Here is an 18926-nt window from a genome sequence, read left to right as displayed (position 1 = left end):
TATATTTAAATAAATGTATTTTTTTACTTTATTACTTTTATCTACTTCATTTTTATTTTTGCATGACAACTTTTGTGACATTACGAATTACAAACTCTGGATGCTGATTTGTCTGCATACCGGTTTGTCTTGCATTTTGTTTTGCAGTGACATCGGATATACTTTTGTGCCCTTGAAATTCTAATTTTAGTAGCTGTTTCCCAAAGATATATAGGTTTTCTCGTATGACCTGCCGATTTTAAGACTATAGTTAGATCTAGTAAATTTGTTTTACAAGGATTTATTTCCGATCTCGTGTACTTGTATTTAAGATATCTACTTTCAGTACCTACAATTCATAAAAAAAATGTAATTAATCTATGTTAAGTGTTTATTTACAGAAATATTAAATAAAATACAAAAATACTAGTATAATATTTTCATAATTTGTATAAATCCTCTTTCACTTCTGTTATAACCGCTAATAGATTTTTCGGTAATCCAGGAGCGTGGTCTACATCAGGAATACTCATACGTACTGTAGTTCCCACACTAAGTTCATTATATTTTTTATTTGATGTTTGAATCACTTTTTTAGCCTGTGTTTGTAAAAAAGCACAATTTTTTCGAAATTTCGACAGATCCATGTTGGTAATAAATCTTCCACATCCCGATTCACATGCTCTACGGACTCCTGACTGGCTATGTCTTGGTTTTCTAGCACTATTTTAAATTCTCCCCGCATAGTATGTAATTCAGTAATTATATTGTTAACAAACTCTTTCCTGTTATCGAAGTAAAGAACTGCTGGTGCTCCAAAAGTTAACTATTTCTTCTGCGCGTTTAGTCTTTAGTGATTTAAGTATAACAAATTTTGTTAGGTGATCCTGGTTCATAATCTCAATTATTTTTAATTTATTTTAAAATTACTCAACTGTATTAGAATATTGATAGTAAATGTAAAATTAATGAATAATTTTAGTCAAATATTTGCAAAAGAAGCCTAATTCCTACCCAGAAAAAAATTTAATTAGTTTTAAGGTACATTTTTATCTTTCACTTGAACTGTGAGTACATGATTTTTTCAATTTATTTATTACAGATAATTTTGTTTCAAAACCAGTTAGATGCAATAAGTTCAAAATTTCAAATATTTGGAATAATTAATATTAATATGACTTTTTTCTATGCGGTAAGTTATTAGATTATTACGGAATATTAGTCAAAAATCTATTAGCAAATTCAGTGGTAACTGAAGAGGTTAAAATCCCTCCTTTAAAATTTAAAAATGATTTCTTTTCCTGTAAAAATTTAATATTTTACTGATTGTTATCTTTATTTAATTAGCTTCATCGAATCAAATCGATCGTAGATCGTTCATGAATAATACTTTACTAGTACCTATCTATTCAATATTTGTGTATGCAATGCCGGCGCTAGGTATTGCGGGGCCCTAGACATGGGTATTAGCCTATAGATTCCCAGAAAGGCCGAAATTCTAGCTTTTTTTTTAAATCAGGATTTTTTAAAAAAAATACTGTTTTTCTTCGAATTTTAAACAATAACTATAGAGAAAATAAATATTTATATTATTATTTATTGTAGGAATCCTACTCGACGGGTATCGTGAAAACATTACGCTTTCGTCGTATCAATAACTATTTACTTTGTAATTTGTACTATGGCTAAATTTAGATACCATTTTCCAAATAACTAATGATAGGCATAATATAGATTTATAATTTGTTGATATAAAATGTCAATGTGTCTCACGGTATTAAGGTGATAATTAAATATCACGAGGCCCTTTAATAAGCGCGGGGCCCTGGAAAAATGTCCCATTTGTCCTCCCTTAGCGCCGGCACTGTGTGTATATATCTACTAAATACCGACATTTCAAATCATTGAATATTGTACATATTTTCGGAAAAACTCAAAGGTTGAAATTAATGTTTGAATATTTTGGCAGTTAATTTTCTTAGTTATTTAAAAATGTTTTTAAATATTTATTATAAATTAAGTAACGTAATTTTTTTTTTTTTTATAGTGTATCGATGTTTATTAAATAAGGTATTGTTTAATATTATAAAATGTCAATAAATTATAATTCATTAATAATAACTAAACATTATTAATTCCCCTCCACTTTATGAAATTAGTATAAAATGATTGATATAATGGTACTATAAAAAATAACACGCATAAAAGTATTTAAAGTATCATTATAAATACAAATTAGGGTTATCGTACTGGAAACTAAACTTAAAACCTCGGCATCAATATACTAAGATTATGAAAGTCCTTATTTTAACTACCTTGATTTGAAAAAAAATAATCAGTCCCTCCCCCCTCTTAAAATAATTTTGGCTAAGCCGTATTCAATATTAATAAATATTTTTATAGAATTTATTATAGTTTTGATGCTTACTTTTTAATAATTATAGAGGATGTATGAAGAAAAATGTTAGTTATTAAGTTATTAATAGTAATTAATTAAGTGTTATTGAAGATAATAATAATAATAATTCATTTTTTTGTCAATACACTTATAACACAAAAAAAAACAGGTGAAAGCAATTTATATAAAAGAAAATATACATTTTTAAAATTTTAAAATTACGTATTAGTTAATAAACTAATTGGTAAATAAACAATAAAGAGGGATATAAAAATATTCATTAATAGTGGACACAAAAATTTAATTTTGTCTCGGGTACTCAGGTAGGTATTAAAAATGTCCAAATAACAAGAGACATTTTTCTCGAATAATTGTGCTCCTGAGTTAAAATCAAATACTTTTTATATTGAATAGAAATATTATAATTAATATACAATTAATTTAAGAGGTTAATTATTTTCAGTCAAGTATACTAAAATATCTTTTGGAAAATCTTTCCTATATTCAATCATATGTATTACGATAATATATTTTATTTACCATTATAAACAATATTAAATTTAATAATTTAAGTTTAATAATATAATTTTTTATCTATTCGAATTTTTTGATTTATAAAATAAGTATTCAATAAATATATTTAAATATTTTATTGGTACAGTTGTAATATTTTTTTATAGGGTTTCGGTTTGCTGTTGGCCTATGTAATGTTTTTACTGCAGTTTTTGGGATCATTATTACCATCATCACAACCGTTAAATAATTTCATAACAATGGAAAACTTTCTGGATAATATCACCACCATAATAACTACAGAAAATGGAAATGTGACCTTTCCAAATGTAGCTAAATACTTCATCTGAAAAATAAATAGTTTTAAATTTAATATTCTATTTTTTTTATTTCTATGTCATTATAAGTATAACATAGCACAACCATTTTGGGTGATCATAGAAATAATTATCAACTAACTTATTAAATATTTACTAATTAATGGTTAGGTTATTAGTAATTAGTAATTATTTAATCAGCCGATAAATATGCGCATAAAAAATAATTCTTTCGTCATCTTTAAAAATAAAATTTTTTTAATTCGAACTGCTTTCAGTCCAAGAACTGCAAGAATGGATATGATTTCTTAAAGATTTTTTTCTGTTAATAAGATATCCATTACCTACACTTACAAATGTGTTGATAATCTGAAAAATCAAATGGTTTGCAGTGAAAACAAAACGAAACAATGCACAGTAGAAAAGTGAATGTAATGGCGATCGTCTAAAACATTTAAATGTCTGCAACTCGTCGAACTATCGTTCTTGTTTCTTTTACTATTTTCGAATTTACTTTTTGGCGGCAAATCCGACAACCAATGACAATTCCAAGGACGTTTAGTATGGTTTTATAGAGCGCGCGTACGCATGTCTATAATTTTTTCGTTTTCATTTTTTATTCTCCAAGATTTTATCGTATCGCGCTTCTGATAAGATTCGGGAAATATGATTTTCAAAACTATCCAAAAGGTTATCCGGCACTCTGTTTTGTGCCACCCCATCATTTGTCGTCCTAATCGTCTACTTTCCGCATCATTGTCGTCGCCGGTCCACCAAACGATTTTCAAGAATTTATTCAGCACAATGTCGTACTATATCGAAGAACGAGGCTCCCCCAACACTTTGGACTATAAAGTGTACATAAGTAAGTTCTGAAGCTATCCTTTGGAAAATCGAGTTAGTCCGTTTTTTCTGTTTTCGTACTTATTAATAAAACAATTTTTCACTGGCTTTAGAGGTCATTTTTTTCGACCTTGAACTTAAGACTAGCGACGAACACCTGTTGGGTTTTCCGTTTATTGAACTGCGTAGAAATAGTGTGCACATGAGTGAAATCTGATGCTTCGTTGCTTTCCAAAGCATTTATTTTGAATCGTTCCATCAATTATAGTTTAAAGTCAATAATTTTTCTTACTCGAAATCAAATAAAATAAAGTTAGGTAGTTTATATAAGTTTTTTAATTTTTCTATCCCTAATTTTTTGAAACAAACTACTATTTTTACTTGTATCGGTTTTGATTTGTTTACTACAAATTCATTATTTTATTATTTATTTATTTTTTAAACAATGTTCATCAATCCTATTCATTTAATCCCAGTCGTATTTATGTACAAGGTTGCTTGACACAAAAAAAAAATCTAATACTTTCATTTAACTTATTAAATTATCAAAGACTATTGAATTTTTTTTTTTTTATGCTTATGTTTATTCTTAACCTGTATATACCTAAAATATTTATTTAATAAAATAATTTAATTCAGTGTTCAGTGAGTTCTTATGAAATTGAATTACCTACCTTATTGGATGAACTATAATTGTAAATATAGCTTATGATTAAGGCCCGGATTTAAATGCACTTAAACTCATACAAATATGCTCTAAAAAATAGACAAAAATGTCCTTAAAAAATGCATTTTACCACAAAAATGACCTTAAAAATGGCATAATTTTTTTTACTTTGGGCTTTATTTAACTCACTATTTAATACATTAAAATCACATTCATACGTAATACGAGCAACGTCTGCGAGGTAATACGAACTAGCTGATTATTCGTTATTTGACCGAATACTGGTGACGTTCCATAGTCAATAATTAATTAAGATAAGATAAAAACTGAATCGAAAACATTTTTTATATAATAAAGATTGACAATGTGTTTGGAAAAATTCGATAAATCGATTAAAATATCAAGAAAATAATTTGTCTCTTGATTTTATTTTGAATAGGCTAAATTTGTTTAGTATATTGAACAAATATGCATTAAAAATCAACAAAATGACCAAATAATATTAAAAATGCTCTAAAAGTAAAAAAATGTCAAAATATGCAAAAAAAATGCAAAATAAAATTTGTAATTTTGAAACCCTCGTTACATGAAACGAATTATGTTCTTAAAGAGCATTGTGTATGATCAACCAAAAAAATATGCACTTTGCATTGAAATCCAGGCCCTACTTATGATTAATCTTATTTTTTGGAAATCTTTTAAAAGTATATGGTTGGATATTTAAAAAAATATTGAATATGCATCCCATGAACTATTAGGTATTATACTTGTAGACAGTTTTGTTATTCCATATTAGAATGAACAATTTCTTAATAGGACCTTATGGGTTAACCAATTGTAGGAATTTTTATAAAATAGAAATATAAAAATATATTTTTCGTAAAATGTCATTGGAATCATATTTTTAAAACCAATATAAGACATTTTTATCCATTTTATTTATAATTATTCTTCATTACCATTTGATTTACCATCTTTTATGATTTTCTTAATTAGTGTATAATTTGAGGATATGAGGGCAAATCATATATTTGCTACAATCTAGAGTTATGCTATTTTTAAGTCGGCACATCATCAAAATATAAATACGACTTTTATAAAGCCATTGAAATATTGTAAATCAAAAAAATAAAACATGTAATTTACGGATACATATGTTACTAAATACAAATCATATTTTTTGACTGGTTTGACATCTCTTTTCCCCATGTTAATCGGCACTTTGGTAAAATGAGCAACTGAATCTGTATTTTATTAAAAGCATACCGATTGCCCTACTCTAGAAAAAACTGAAATAACTCCACTGAGTTACCATTATCCTAAATATTTTAGTAGCTTATTATATAATTATATAATTATTATAATTTCATAAATACCCACTTATTTATTCTGTTATAGAATTAAAATATGTAATTTTTTTTTTAACTTATTTTGTTAGATATGTTTTAAGTATTAATTGGTATACTTAACATAGGTACCTGTTTATATAGTTAAAGTATATATATATGAAAAAATAATCTTATCTATTGTTATTTCAAAGTTAGATATTTGTATATATTTTGATACTTTTAATTTAATATTTTGTAATATTATATTATAATGTAGTGACAATGTAAATTGTAAAATATCATAAATTATAAAATTAAAAAAAATTAAAAATGTTGTTAGAGAATATGATTAATTTTATTGCCTCTAGAAAGTCTTCACTTTCAATTGTTACATTAATAAAAAAAATTTATCTTTATTAATTATCTTTAAAAATAACAATAATGAAATTATGATTTGTTACTAAGCAAAAATTTTAAATTTGTAATATCATCATGATTAACATAATTATATCATTATGAGTATTAATCATTTTTATGTTATTAAAGAAAACAAAATTAATTTGGCATCAATTGCTAGTGTTTATATTTATTTACTGAAATTAGTTAAAATTTGTCTTATAATATGATATCTTTATATTTATTTTAATACAAAAGTACATAAAATTAAAATAGTTTTAGTATGCTATCCATCATATTTACTTATAAATTGTACCTATTTTATAAGATGTTAAATATCTATTTATATTACACTGATCTTTATTCGCGTATTGTTTTATTGTTGTTTTATTTATTATGATCAAATTTGTATAAATAAAAAACTTTAAATTAATTTTTTAAATTAGTTTTTTCTGGCATTTTTAGTATTTTACTTCAAATTTAAAACTTCTTCATAGAAATCAAACAAATAACCTCTGTAAGTATCATCTATGTCTGATTTTCAATATTTTGCTTTGTTGCAATTTTCAACTAACAATTTTCAAAAGAAAAAAATCATTATAACTCAGTAGTATTTTAAAAAAAAAAATGTATTTATTTATTTGTTTTCTACCAACTATTATGTATATATTATAGGTTATATAAATTTATACATATATACTACTACATATGTTCTTTTTTTTTTTTACAGAAAATGAAAATGGAGTAGTTTCTCCATTCCATGATATTCCATTACTAGCTGATACTTCAGGGAAAGTTTTTAACATGGTGGTAGAAATCCCCAGGTGGACAAATGCAAAGATGGAGGTTAAATTTACAAGTTCATTAAATTTATTATTATTTATTTATAGATAAGAACCCAATTACATAAGATTTATGGTAGACTTCTATCACGGTATGAAATATTTTCTATAATATAATTTTTTTTAGATAAACACAAAAGCAGCATTAAACCCAATCATACAGGATACAAAAAAAGGTAAACTACGTTTTGTACCAAATGTGTTCCCACACAAAGGGTACATATGGAATTATGGTGCATTTCCTCAAACATGGGAAAACCCAGAAGTATTAGATGAACATACAGGATGCAAAGGGGATAATGATCCTTTGGACGTACTTGAAATTGGATATAAAGTATAATAAGTATAATCAACTATAACAATAATTAATATAATTTGTGTGTTTCTTTTAAATTAAGGTGGCTAAACGAGGAGAAATTCTTAAAGTTAAGGTATTGGGAACTGTTGCATTGATTGATGAAGGTTAGTTTTTATTTAATTATATATTTATGTAATCAGTTAATCTAATAAATACTTTTGTGAAATTATAAAAATTAGATCAAAGTACAGTTTTGTTGGGTATTTTATTATATCAGTATTAATTACAAATATTAATACCACAAATGTCGTAAGATAAATTATAAATACCTATTTATCATAATGACATTCATGAAGTTTACATTTCTTAATATATTGTAATATCTTAGTCAGATTGAACATTGTGTTTTTTTGATTTATTTTTTTTCTGAGTTGGAACATTTTTAATTAGTTTATTGATTCTTCAGAGATAATTTATTTTTAATCATCATTTACTATACATAATAAATCTATAACCTAATAACATCAACAATGACAATAATAAAATATTATACTACGAAACAAATGATCTGAAAAAGCTTTAACAACACCTAGTTCAAATATATCTAAAAATATTTTTATTGAATATTTTGTAAAACATAAAAAACAAAATAGTCAAAAATAATTATGAAATAATCATTTAAACAATATAAATAAAAATAAAAATTACTTGATTAAAATATTCTTCATTAATTTATATTATATAATATTTAATTATTTAATTTACAGGTGAAACTGATTGGAAAGTTTTGGTAATTAATGTAGATGATCCTATTGCACCTGAAGTTAATGGTAAATACAATATTTATTATATTCACTGATAATTTAATGAAATAGGCTAATATGAACAAAATAATTATATTTAATGTGAAATTACATAATTTGACAATACAATTTTTGAAAACACTTTTGATCATATTTTTAAAATATCAAACAAAATAAACAAAAAGCTCTACAATAACTATTGTATAAAAAGTAACTACGACTGTATGTTTTTTTTTTCAAATAGCTTTCAAAATCATCAAAAATATATTTATTATATACAATATATTTTTTTTTAAATTGCCTAAAATATTTTCCTTTAAACATATGCTGTCAAAAAATGAGTTGTAAAGTTTTATCGGAAATATCTGTGCCTCTTATAAACTTGTTATATTGAAGTATATCATTCGGTTTTGTACTTTGACTTCCTCTTCTTTTTATTTCTTCCACCAATGTTCTATCATATTCTACTGATTTAGCAAGTACGACTTTACATTTTTTCCAATTCATAACGCAAGTAACTTTTTGAGTATACAATTAAATAATTTCTCATTTGTCTAATTAACTGCTTTGATTACTCTTGAGGATTATTATTTTTATTTTCATACAAAGTACCAGTACATTAAATGTTACTGCTCAAAAATTATTGAATTAGCTCAACATTGTTATAATAATTATGTAATTAATAAAAAGAAAAAAAATAACAGCAAAAATAGTTATCCTTAAACAGAGTCGACTCAATCAATCAATTAATTAACAATCATTTACTGTAGTTAAGCATGTGTAAAAATAAAAACTTACCAAAGTGTGTCACCATATCAGAGTACTTTTTATCATTAGTTCTGTTGTCGAAGTGAATATGTTAAGTGATTGTTAAGTTATTTATTAATTTATATTCTATTATCTTTCTTTTAGACATTAAGGATATTGAAAAGCATTTCCCTGGCCTATTAAAAGCTACTGTTGAATGGTTAAAGATCTATAAAATACCAGATGGCAAACCAGAGAACAAATTTGCATTCAATGGTGAACCCAAAAATGCTGAATTTGCATTAAAAATAATCAGTGATGCTCATGAATATTGGAAGGGTTTAGTACAAAAAGAAAATTCTGAAGAATTATCATGGTATAAATATATTATGCTTGTTTCATAAATATTTTCATAACAAATAATTATGCTTACCTTAAAATCAATTTTAGTGTGAACACAACATTGAATAATACTGCAAGTATTGGCAACGATAAAGTCCAAGCCATATTATCAGAAAGTTTGCCATTCTCTGAACCTAGTCCATTATTACCTGAAGGTAAATTTAATTATTTTAATATGAAATTAATTTTAAACAGTTTTATTTTTACTTGAATAAAATTAATTACAAATTAAAAATATTTTCTCCCAATATTTATCCAAATTTAACATATTTTTGTAAATTTATCTTAAGTTTAAATTCAAATTCATTTTTAAAATAAAACTAACATTCTCCTTTTAATAGTAGCCTGTTTGCCTTATATAATATTTGACTAAAAAATGAATCAGTCATATATTAATTTTTTTGGATCATTTTTTCCCTTTGACTCATTAATTATTAATTAATATTCATTAATATATTAACTATAAAATATAAAAAAAATTAATTCTATATCCTAATTATTTTTCAGTTGATAAATGGTTCTTCATTAAGTCAAACGGCATGATTTTTAAACTATAGTTGAAAATTTTTATGGAATAATTGTTTTTAATTATATTGTTTAAAATTTACACTATTGTTACTTTTTTTGTTACAGTTGATAAATGGCATTTTATAAAATTATAAAATAATTATTGATCACAAAATCAATATTTACTTGGTGAAATTAGAAAATGGGATCAAAATAAATAATTATATCTGTTGTTGATTACATATGAATTATTTGATGTACGAACATATACAGAATCACAGATTTATAGCCCGAATGATCATTCCTAATGTTTAACAGTTTATCAATATTTAAAATATTGGTATTTTTTTTTTTTTTTTTACAAATAAATACATTATAATTGTACTCCCTTGATGTTTTATGTCAAAATATTTCAATAAATTTATTAAAATTTGTTCAAAAGATTTTTTTATTTATTAGCTTTTACCTGAAAACTTATTGTTATTATTGTTGATTATTTTATTAAACTGACATTGACCATTTGCTGATGTGAAGGTACTAATTAAATTTATTCTGATTTTCATTATTATTTTCGATTTAATGCAAAACTTTTTCAGCTATTATGTACAGTTCGTGTGTGGCGTCCGTAGCATGCACATTAGTTTTTGCTATGCTCCGTCATTTATTCACCTATACATTATTTTTTGCGCCTAAAAAGTTCAACTACTGTTAAAATGAATATTAAAGTATCAATCACATCTTATTCATGCAAAACTTGTTCATACAACAATATGTGAAGATTTTCTGATCTAAACGTAACGTAATAACATTTTTATTTTAATATTACACATTACAATGTCGTCGCTAGCGCTATTCGTTATCGCTTCGATCACTCCGTCGTCGTCTTATCGCGCGCCGCGCGCGGCTTTCTGTTGAGACTGACCCTTACCTGCAATGCCACAATCTTCTAGACTCACAATCAAGGACAGATAAAATTCATAATTCTAAATTAATTACTACAAAGACAATTAACGGCGACTCCAGTAATCAACGAACAATCAAACTTAATATAAATAAATCAACTGCTATGAACAGTATTCACGCCTTTGATAAAATGGACACTTCAAATAATGATAACTCGTTGTCGGGTGGATGGATCTCATCTACGACAAATAAAAATAAAACTAAAAGAATTCTTCCGATCCGAGCTCACCACGAACGCCGACAAATAAAAACAAAAAACCTTTTTTCCACAAATCGGTATGAAGTGTTATCGCAAGATGATCCTCCGTCCACACCTCCGTCGAATAATAACAATACAGTTCCTATTCAAAATCCTATAAATTCTATTATTGTCACACCAAAAGTTCTGCAACCGCCCCCAATTTTTAATAAGAGGCTTATACAACTTTCCTGACCTGTGCACTAAGCTTATCGAATTAATCGGAGTAGATAACTTCTATTGTAAATCATCAACAGATCGTGTGAAAATAATGACAACAAACCCAGAATCGTATAGATCCTTAGTCCACTTCCAAAAACCAGAATTTTATACTTTTCAACTTAAGAAAGACAAACCATTACGAGTTGTGATTCGAAACCTTCATCCAACTACACCAACTGAGTTAATTAAATCAGAGTTCGAAATACGCCTATTTGAAGTTAGGCAAGTCTTAAGTGTTCTTCATAAGGTAAATAAACATCCATTACCTTTATTTTTTGTGGACCTTGATCCAACTGATCAATCTTATGACATCTACAATCTCACGTCATTACTTCATACGTTAATAAAAGTGGAAGAGCCATATAAGCCCAAAACTATAAACCAATATTTAAACTATTGCGGTTATCCGGCATTCTGTGTTCGCTGCGATGCTCAACACATGACATCCGACTGTCCAAACTCCAGAGATGCCCCTTCCAAGTGCGCACTTTGTTCCGGAGACCATCCTTCAAACTACAAAGGCTGTATGATCTACAGGGACCTTCAACGACGCAAAAAACCAAAACTAAATAATCAGGTAGCTAATAATCTTAATCCTAAAACTATACATGTACAAGAAACACAACCAGTGAAAGCCTCATCACACCCACCCGATGCAAACTATATCTACGCCCAAGCTACTTCTAACTCCAACGCCAATAATACAATTCCTCTTCCAGATATTAATATACTATTAGCAAGTTTCATGGACGAGTTCAAACAATTAATAAATCCTAACTTGATTCTTCCGTTTCAAACATTGCAAACATTAATGCAGGAGTCCCACAGGGTGGTATACTCTCACAAATTTTATATAATATATATACCGCTGATCAACCTACCTCTCTAAATACAACTGTAGCCAAGTTTGTGGACGAAAAGGCAATCATAGCGATGCATGAAGATCCAATTTCTGCTTCCCTAAACCTCCAACATCACCTTAACTTATTGTCTAAGTGGTATGATAATTGGAGAGTTAAAGTAAATCGATCTAAACCACTTCATACTACCTTTTCTCTTCGCCTTGCTCCCTGTCCTGAAGTTTCCTTAGCTGACATACCTATACCTTGATTTCAATTTGTTAAGTACCTCAGACTAACCATTGATCGTCGCCTCATCTGGGCGCAAAATGCAAGGGAAAAAAAACTCGCTTTAAATGCACGTATCCGGTTGCTCAAAACATTATTAACTAACAAACATACTAAATTAAATATCAAATTGCTTATTTACAAATTCTTAATTAAGCCTATGTGGACATATGGACTCCCACTGTGGGGTAATGCCAAAAAATCCAATCTCAACAAAATACAAACCGTTCAAAATAAAATTCTACGCTCCATCACCAATGTCCCTCCTTATATTTCTAATTTTACTCTCCACTCTGTCTTAAAAATGAAAACTATACACGAAGAAGCTAAAACGTATTACAAACGTTTTTTTTAACAAATTGTCTGCTCACTCAAATCCTCTGATATCCGATCTAGCCACTCACACGATTCCTGGAAACCCTCTACAGCGTTTCAAAAGAAATTGGTGCAAAGATTTTCTTAATGAATAACGAAAAAAAATGTATAATAATAATTAAAAAAAATATATAGTTACACATATATTTAATCAAAAGGAAGTGCGATCACTAGATGGTTTCTTCCCTCACCCTATTCATGTTTTTTTTTTTTTTTAATATAATGCAGCACATATTCTTATTATACCTGGGTACAGATTGTATATTCTCTAATAAAATTATATAAAAAAAAAGCTATTATGTACTTCTGAATAGTTGTTTATTGTTACTTAAATTAAAAATATAAAAATACCAAGGTTATATAGTATAAACCAGTGGTCACTAAAAGTGAACCGGCCAACCAAATCCAAGGATCATTTATTAACCGGCTTATCAAATTATTTAATGAAATTTAAAAAAATGAATTTAAATTTGTTTAAAATATATATAACGTACGTAAAATCAAATAAAAATAGAAGTGTAAATTATTTATGTACTCAATAAATTTTAAACTCTGAGTGAAATTAGGAATGAATTGGTTTTTTGTATGTGTAATTGATTTCAACTAAGAGTTCTTTGTCACCAATAATAATATTAAAAGATGAGAAATGAGTTCTAGTTGGTACTTTTACAATTTAAAATTTCAACCTATTCAAATCCTGACCACTATATTTAATATACTTATATATTTAATCACGCACTATTATTTTTTTAAGTCTGTGTCATGATTCTGACCAAAAGAATTTCTCCGATTATCATAATCATAAAAAATGTATAATTGGTTTTACAATAAAAATAAAGTATGAATTCTCTACAACTACAAATTTTATGACCATAGACATAATATTACCAAAAAGAACCTGAGAATGATATTATACATACACAAATAACCCAGTAAAAGCATACAACTTTAAGATTCTGATTCTGATCTTTGTATAATAAAGAAATAATTCCATTAATATATCACAATTTTTATGTATCTCTTAATTTTGATATTAAATATTTACATGTATATAATTATATATTATATATATATATGAACTTAATTCATAATTCGTTCACATATTTTTTAAACTTTAAACGAATTTTGATATTTGATTGAAACTTAGATACGTGTAATACTCGCAATAAATTATTTTGTTCGATTTTGGAGGTATAGTTTCTGTATAAATGCATTATGTTATTGATAATTATTTTACAGTAACTATTTTTTATGTAACTGGCTGAAATCATGATCCACGTCTGTAGATATTATTAAAATGTTTAATTCTTATATAAATGGTATCCTAGCTCTTCTATTCGTATATTTTTGTTTTTACAAAAACTGTTACAATCATATCATACTGGAAAAAGGATAATTCTTACGATTGACAACCATTGGGTGTGCAAATCGAGTAAGATACTCTACTCTGCATCATGATGGTATTCGCTACCACGCAAATTAAGTTGATTTCGTCCTCGACCACCATATTTCGGATGGTATGTATACTGATCACGGTAATGACGATAGTCGTGCCGCCATCAACTAGAGCGGCACCCAACTTCGAGTCATTGCCGTCCGATGAATGGCCGGCCAAAGTGGTGCCCGTCGTGGTCGGAGCAACCACGACGATCACGGGCCCTTTGCGGCAATTCAGCGAGATCCCTGATTACGGTCGTGGTCTAGGTTCGAAGGAACCTCTGCACCACTTCGGTTATCGCGACCGGAAACACGACGTTGAACAGAAACACGGGAAACACGGTCGCGGCGGGAAACATAGGAAACACGGCAGTGGCGGACCAAGGATACCGAGATTGAACAAGGCCCATCGGAAAGAGTATATCGTGGACCGCAAGGTGAGCGATAAACAATGGTAAATGTCCTTTACACGTGATCGAAACTGATCGTCCTTGTCAATTCAGTCGGCTGCAAGAGGGGGGGATGAAGAGCTTTAGCGTGTAATTAAAAAAAATGAGACATTTGCTATATTGTTGACCAATAAAATAATAGATTTCAAAATTAAACTGAATTTAATAAAATTTAGTTTATAAAATTTACAAATTTTAAACTCTTATCGTTTAAAAAATCGAACTCGTATTTTGTTAATTTTATTTTGATCTAACAGAAGTGCAGAAGTCGGTACGTACCTATACAAACTGGATTTGTTTTTTAATAATATTAATCGTTTGAATACAGTTGGTAATCGTCAACTTCTGGGAAGAACAGAAGTTGAGCAACAGGCCAACATCTTCACCTTCACCAGTACTGACGAATGTCTCTGAAACGGTCGCTGAACCCTACCGTAGAGGAGGAGATCAGCTACTTCACAGCATCGGCCTTGTAAACGCCGCCTGGTTGGTGATCCTGATCATTTGGACGGCCTTAATGGTGTTCATGTACCGTGGTCGGTGGTCGGACAGAACGAAACATCTCGGCGTGATGGAACTAACAAATGAAATGGAGACAGCGGTCGAGCTGAAGTCCTTGGCTCAACTGAAGACAGCAAATGATCATAAGCCATTGATCAACTCGGAAACAGTTTGAGTTATTATTCAAATTCGAGTGTTTTTACATTGTTAACATGTAACTTTATTTTTCGTATTCTTATGTCTCCGCATTATTTCCCCCCTCCCTTTGCTGATAATTTATTTATTTGTTAAACAAATAAATCTCTTTTCATTATAATTAATGCAATATATAATATTTACTAAATAAATATAATATATTATATAATCACTAATACGTCTCAAATTATATATGTTATTGTTGAAGCAATATTTTTTCGGTAAACCACTTTTCATACTTAACCTAAAATTTCTAGTAGGGGGCAGAATGATTAAGCCTAGGGATGCTAAAACGCTAAATCCGCCACTGAACAATATACGTTTTTTTTGTTTAAATTTAATGATAATTTTGTTAAGCTTATTTAGAAATAATATATCCAGTTTGGACGATATAAATAAATGTAAGTATATATATTTTTTTTTGGTTCAATACCTATCTAGTTTAACAGTATTTTAAGAAGGAATTCCTTCTTAAGTCATGAGTTAGTATTTACGACGATTCATAATTCTTGGGCCATTTATATCGTGTCGCCTGAGCTTTTTTCCTTAAATCCGGCACTGACTAGAAAAATAGCTCAGTAGTATAATATATTATTTATGCGTCCTGCGTCTTGTAATATTAACAAATAACACGTGTGCAATTCGATAAACATACTTTGATGATATTAATCTTTTTATTTTTATATTGCATAATTTTTTATTTCTTATTTCTAACTCGCTTCACGCGTATACTATGTATGATAAGTAGAGCTGTGAATATAATGCACTAAAAAACCTTAAAAAATGCATTAAAAAGTCATAAAGATGCAATAAAATATGCACTTGAAATGCAATATAAAATACCAAAAATTATATTATAAAATTATTTTGTTTTATAATACACACATTGTGACATTAAGTTCATATTTTGTTATGGCTTATTTAATCTAGATGTGTTAACAGTGTGGGAACGATAATACTATTATGATAATAGATTAAAAGTTTATTTGTTTTCATTTCATCTAAGTTTGTTATTAAATATTTTTTATATTTTTTTTAATGATTTTGAATACCAAGAATTGGCAGGGACTGGAATCGAACCCAAAAAAACCGGTTCTGGAACTCAAGAACCCTTAAAATATTGGGAACCGAATTTTTACATATTCAAAAAACCGGAACCCTCATTATAAAATGTAAAATATCGGATGTAACAAATATTATTAATTATGTTTTTATTCTTAAAATTTCAAGACATAAATTTCTATGTTTTTTAAACATTTTATTTTTAATATAATGTGTTGACAGACGGACGACTATAGGCTAAACAGGTAAATAACATAATTAACAAGTAACAGGTAATAATATGCAATTTTTAATATTCAATTCGTCTTTGATATTAGACCACTGTGTAGCTAGTTTGTTAACATCAACTTCATCCAAAATGTATTTTTCAATACCCAACAGCATTAATGAATCTAACCTATTGTCTGTCATTGTTGACGTTAAATTTTTGATAAATTTGAGTTTACTAAACGTCCTTTCGTTGGTAGCTACACTTACTGGTACAGTTAATGTTAATCTACAAATACTATTGGCTAATGGTAGGATATGTTTTACTTCTTTACATTTTTCAATTATACTAATAAAAGTGGATGTCATTATTGAAGTCAAATCTTTTTTTTTTTTTTTTGCATATTTCTTTTAATATTTCCAATTCAGTTTGAATGACTTCAATATCTTTGCACTTTGCAAAATCACTGCTGGGAGGAAATATTAACATAGCATTTTGTATATTCTCTATACTAATATTTTCATTTTTGAATGGAAATGAAAACATTTTATACAATGGCATTATTGTATCAATAAATATTTTTAAATTATCCTTAGATAAATTAATAAGTGTAGAAAGTATACATTTAAATTCTTTTTTGTAAAAATATATGAAAGGTTAAATCAACTTGAGTGACTGCATTTTAGTCCAACCAAGTGGGCTGTTTTCTTTTACGGTGATAAAGTTTGAAATCAGTTTCTGAATCTATACCAAGATTTGCTGCAAAAGATATCGCACTATCAATCAAATCGTGTATTCTATCTGAATCTGAATTAATATCTTATAAATTTTAAATTGTGGCCTTTATCAAAATCGCAGCATCAATTGCACATAGACTTTTCGTTTCTAGAGTCTCAGTTAGTGATTTCAATTTATACATAATATTTTTCATGAACATCAAGGATACAATAAAGTCAAATGAATACATCTTTTTTTTAATACCAAATGCTTTTGTCTTAGTATTTCTATCAAATATTTCAGGGTGTGAACAAATGCTTTGCAAAGTATTACATATAACTTCAAATGAAGTCCAAACAGCCTTAATAGACTCCACATGGGCTGTCCATCTTGCTTTGGATAAATTTCTTAACTGTCATGTATTATCAATATCCATCACTTGTTTATTCAATACTGTATACATTTTATTGCTAGCTGAAAAAAATACATATAGGTTTTCCAAGTTGTCGATTATGTCCGACACAATTAGACAAGAATTGCATGCATGTTCCAAAAATGTGTTCATTCGGTGTGCTTGTCACAGAATATAAAAAACACTATGACCAATCAATTCTGAAGCTTAGCTTGTGTACCATTAAACTCCCCAGACATGTTACTAACATAATCATATGATTGAAATATCAAATTATCCGTACATAAAGAATGTTTATTTAAAATATCAATAATCTGTTTAGCTGTTCCTAGGCCAGTTTTGTCTACTCCTTCAGTTATTTTTAGAAGTCTTTCAATTGCTTTTCCATTGTTATTAACAAAACGCAAACAAACTGCTAATTGGTCCTTATGAGAATTGTCGGGGATTGTATCAGCCATGACTGAAAATAAACTTGCTTCCTGGACTTCTTTCACAATAATTCTTCTTACTTCATTACTTAGGATATCAGTAAACTCATTTTGCGAACATGGGCCTAAATATGTGACATTGTAAGATCTTGGTGATTTTTCACTTAACCAACGGTTCATTTAAGGATTGTGTCTAGATATAAGTTGAACCATTTGATTAAAATTACCATGAGATTCGTCACCATTTCCACGAAAGGGCAACCCTTGCTTACCCAATGTTCGTGCTATATCAAATAAAATTATAATTATTTGTTTATTAAATTCTTTCTCGTGTACTAGTTAATTTGATTCTTGTCTTTTTGATCTATTCATAATAACGTCAATATGAACTGACTCTTTCATAAAGTTGCGGTAATCATTTAAAGCGGCTTTATGTGATAAAGAACTAAAATGCTGTTCCAATTCGCCTAATTTAACTTTTCCCCGACTTTTCATTTTTAGCCTAGTATTAACACCTTGCTTTATCCATGCTTCATTAGAAAATTATTTTCC

General features: G+C 27.8%; 2 protein-coding genes and 1 pseudogene across 3 annotated transcripts; 1 reads left to right on the top strand and 2 right to left on the bottom strand.

Annotated features, from left to right (window-relative positions):
• Positions 1 to 3835: 3835 nt before the first annotated feature.
• On the top strand, positions 3836 to 10430 carry LOC112687178 (inorganic pyrophosphatase). 2 transcript variants are annotated; one of them, XM_025559755.1, is made up of 8 exons: positions 3836 to 4072; positions 7172 to 7287; positions 7411 to 7617; positions 7682 to 7745; positions 8349 to 8411; positions 9297 to 9507; positions 9582 to 9688; positions 10041 to 10143. In XM_025559755.1, exons 1-8 carry the CDS (start codon positions 3874 to 3876, stop codon positions 10088 to 10090), a joined length of 1017 nt encoding a protein of 338 aa, XP_025415540.1. In that variant the 5' UTR covers positions 3836 to 3873; the 3' UTR covers positions 10091 to 10143. The 2 variants fall into 2 exon arrangements, with proteins under 2 accessions (XP_025415540.1, XP_025415541.1); XM_025559756.1 differs by lacking the exon at positions 10041 to 10143 and adding an exon at positions 10167 to 10430 and having other exon boundaries at positions 3837 to 4072.
• A 6437-nt stretch (positions 10431 to 16867) lies between these two features.
• Positions 16868 to 18099, bottom strand: LOC112687166 (annotated as a pseudogene).
• Positions 18100 to 18140: 41 nt separating this feature from the next.
• On the bottom strand, positions 18141 to 18554 carry LOC112687165. The gene has a single exon (XM_025559740.1). It carries the CDS (start codon positions 18552 to 18554, stop codon positions 18141 to 18143), a length of 414 nt encoding a protein of 137 aa, XP_025415525.1.
• Positions 18555 to 18926: the final 372 nt, after the last annotated feature.

This window comes from Sipha flava, unplaced genomic scaffold (genome assembly GCF_003268045.1).
Source record: "Sipha flava isolate LNK unplaced genomic scaffold, YSA_version1 333_pilon_pilon, whole genome shotgun sequence".
Classification (NCBI taxonomy): domain Eukaryota; kingdom Metazoa; phylum Arthropoda; class Insecta; order Hemiptera; family Aphididae; genus Sipha; species Sipha flava.
The sequence above is the reverse complement of the archived record's forward strand: the minus strand, read 5'-3'. Positions and strand labels throughout refer to the sequence as shown.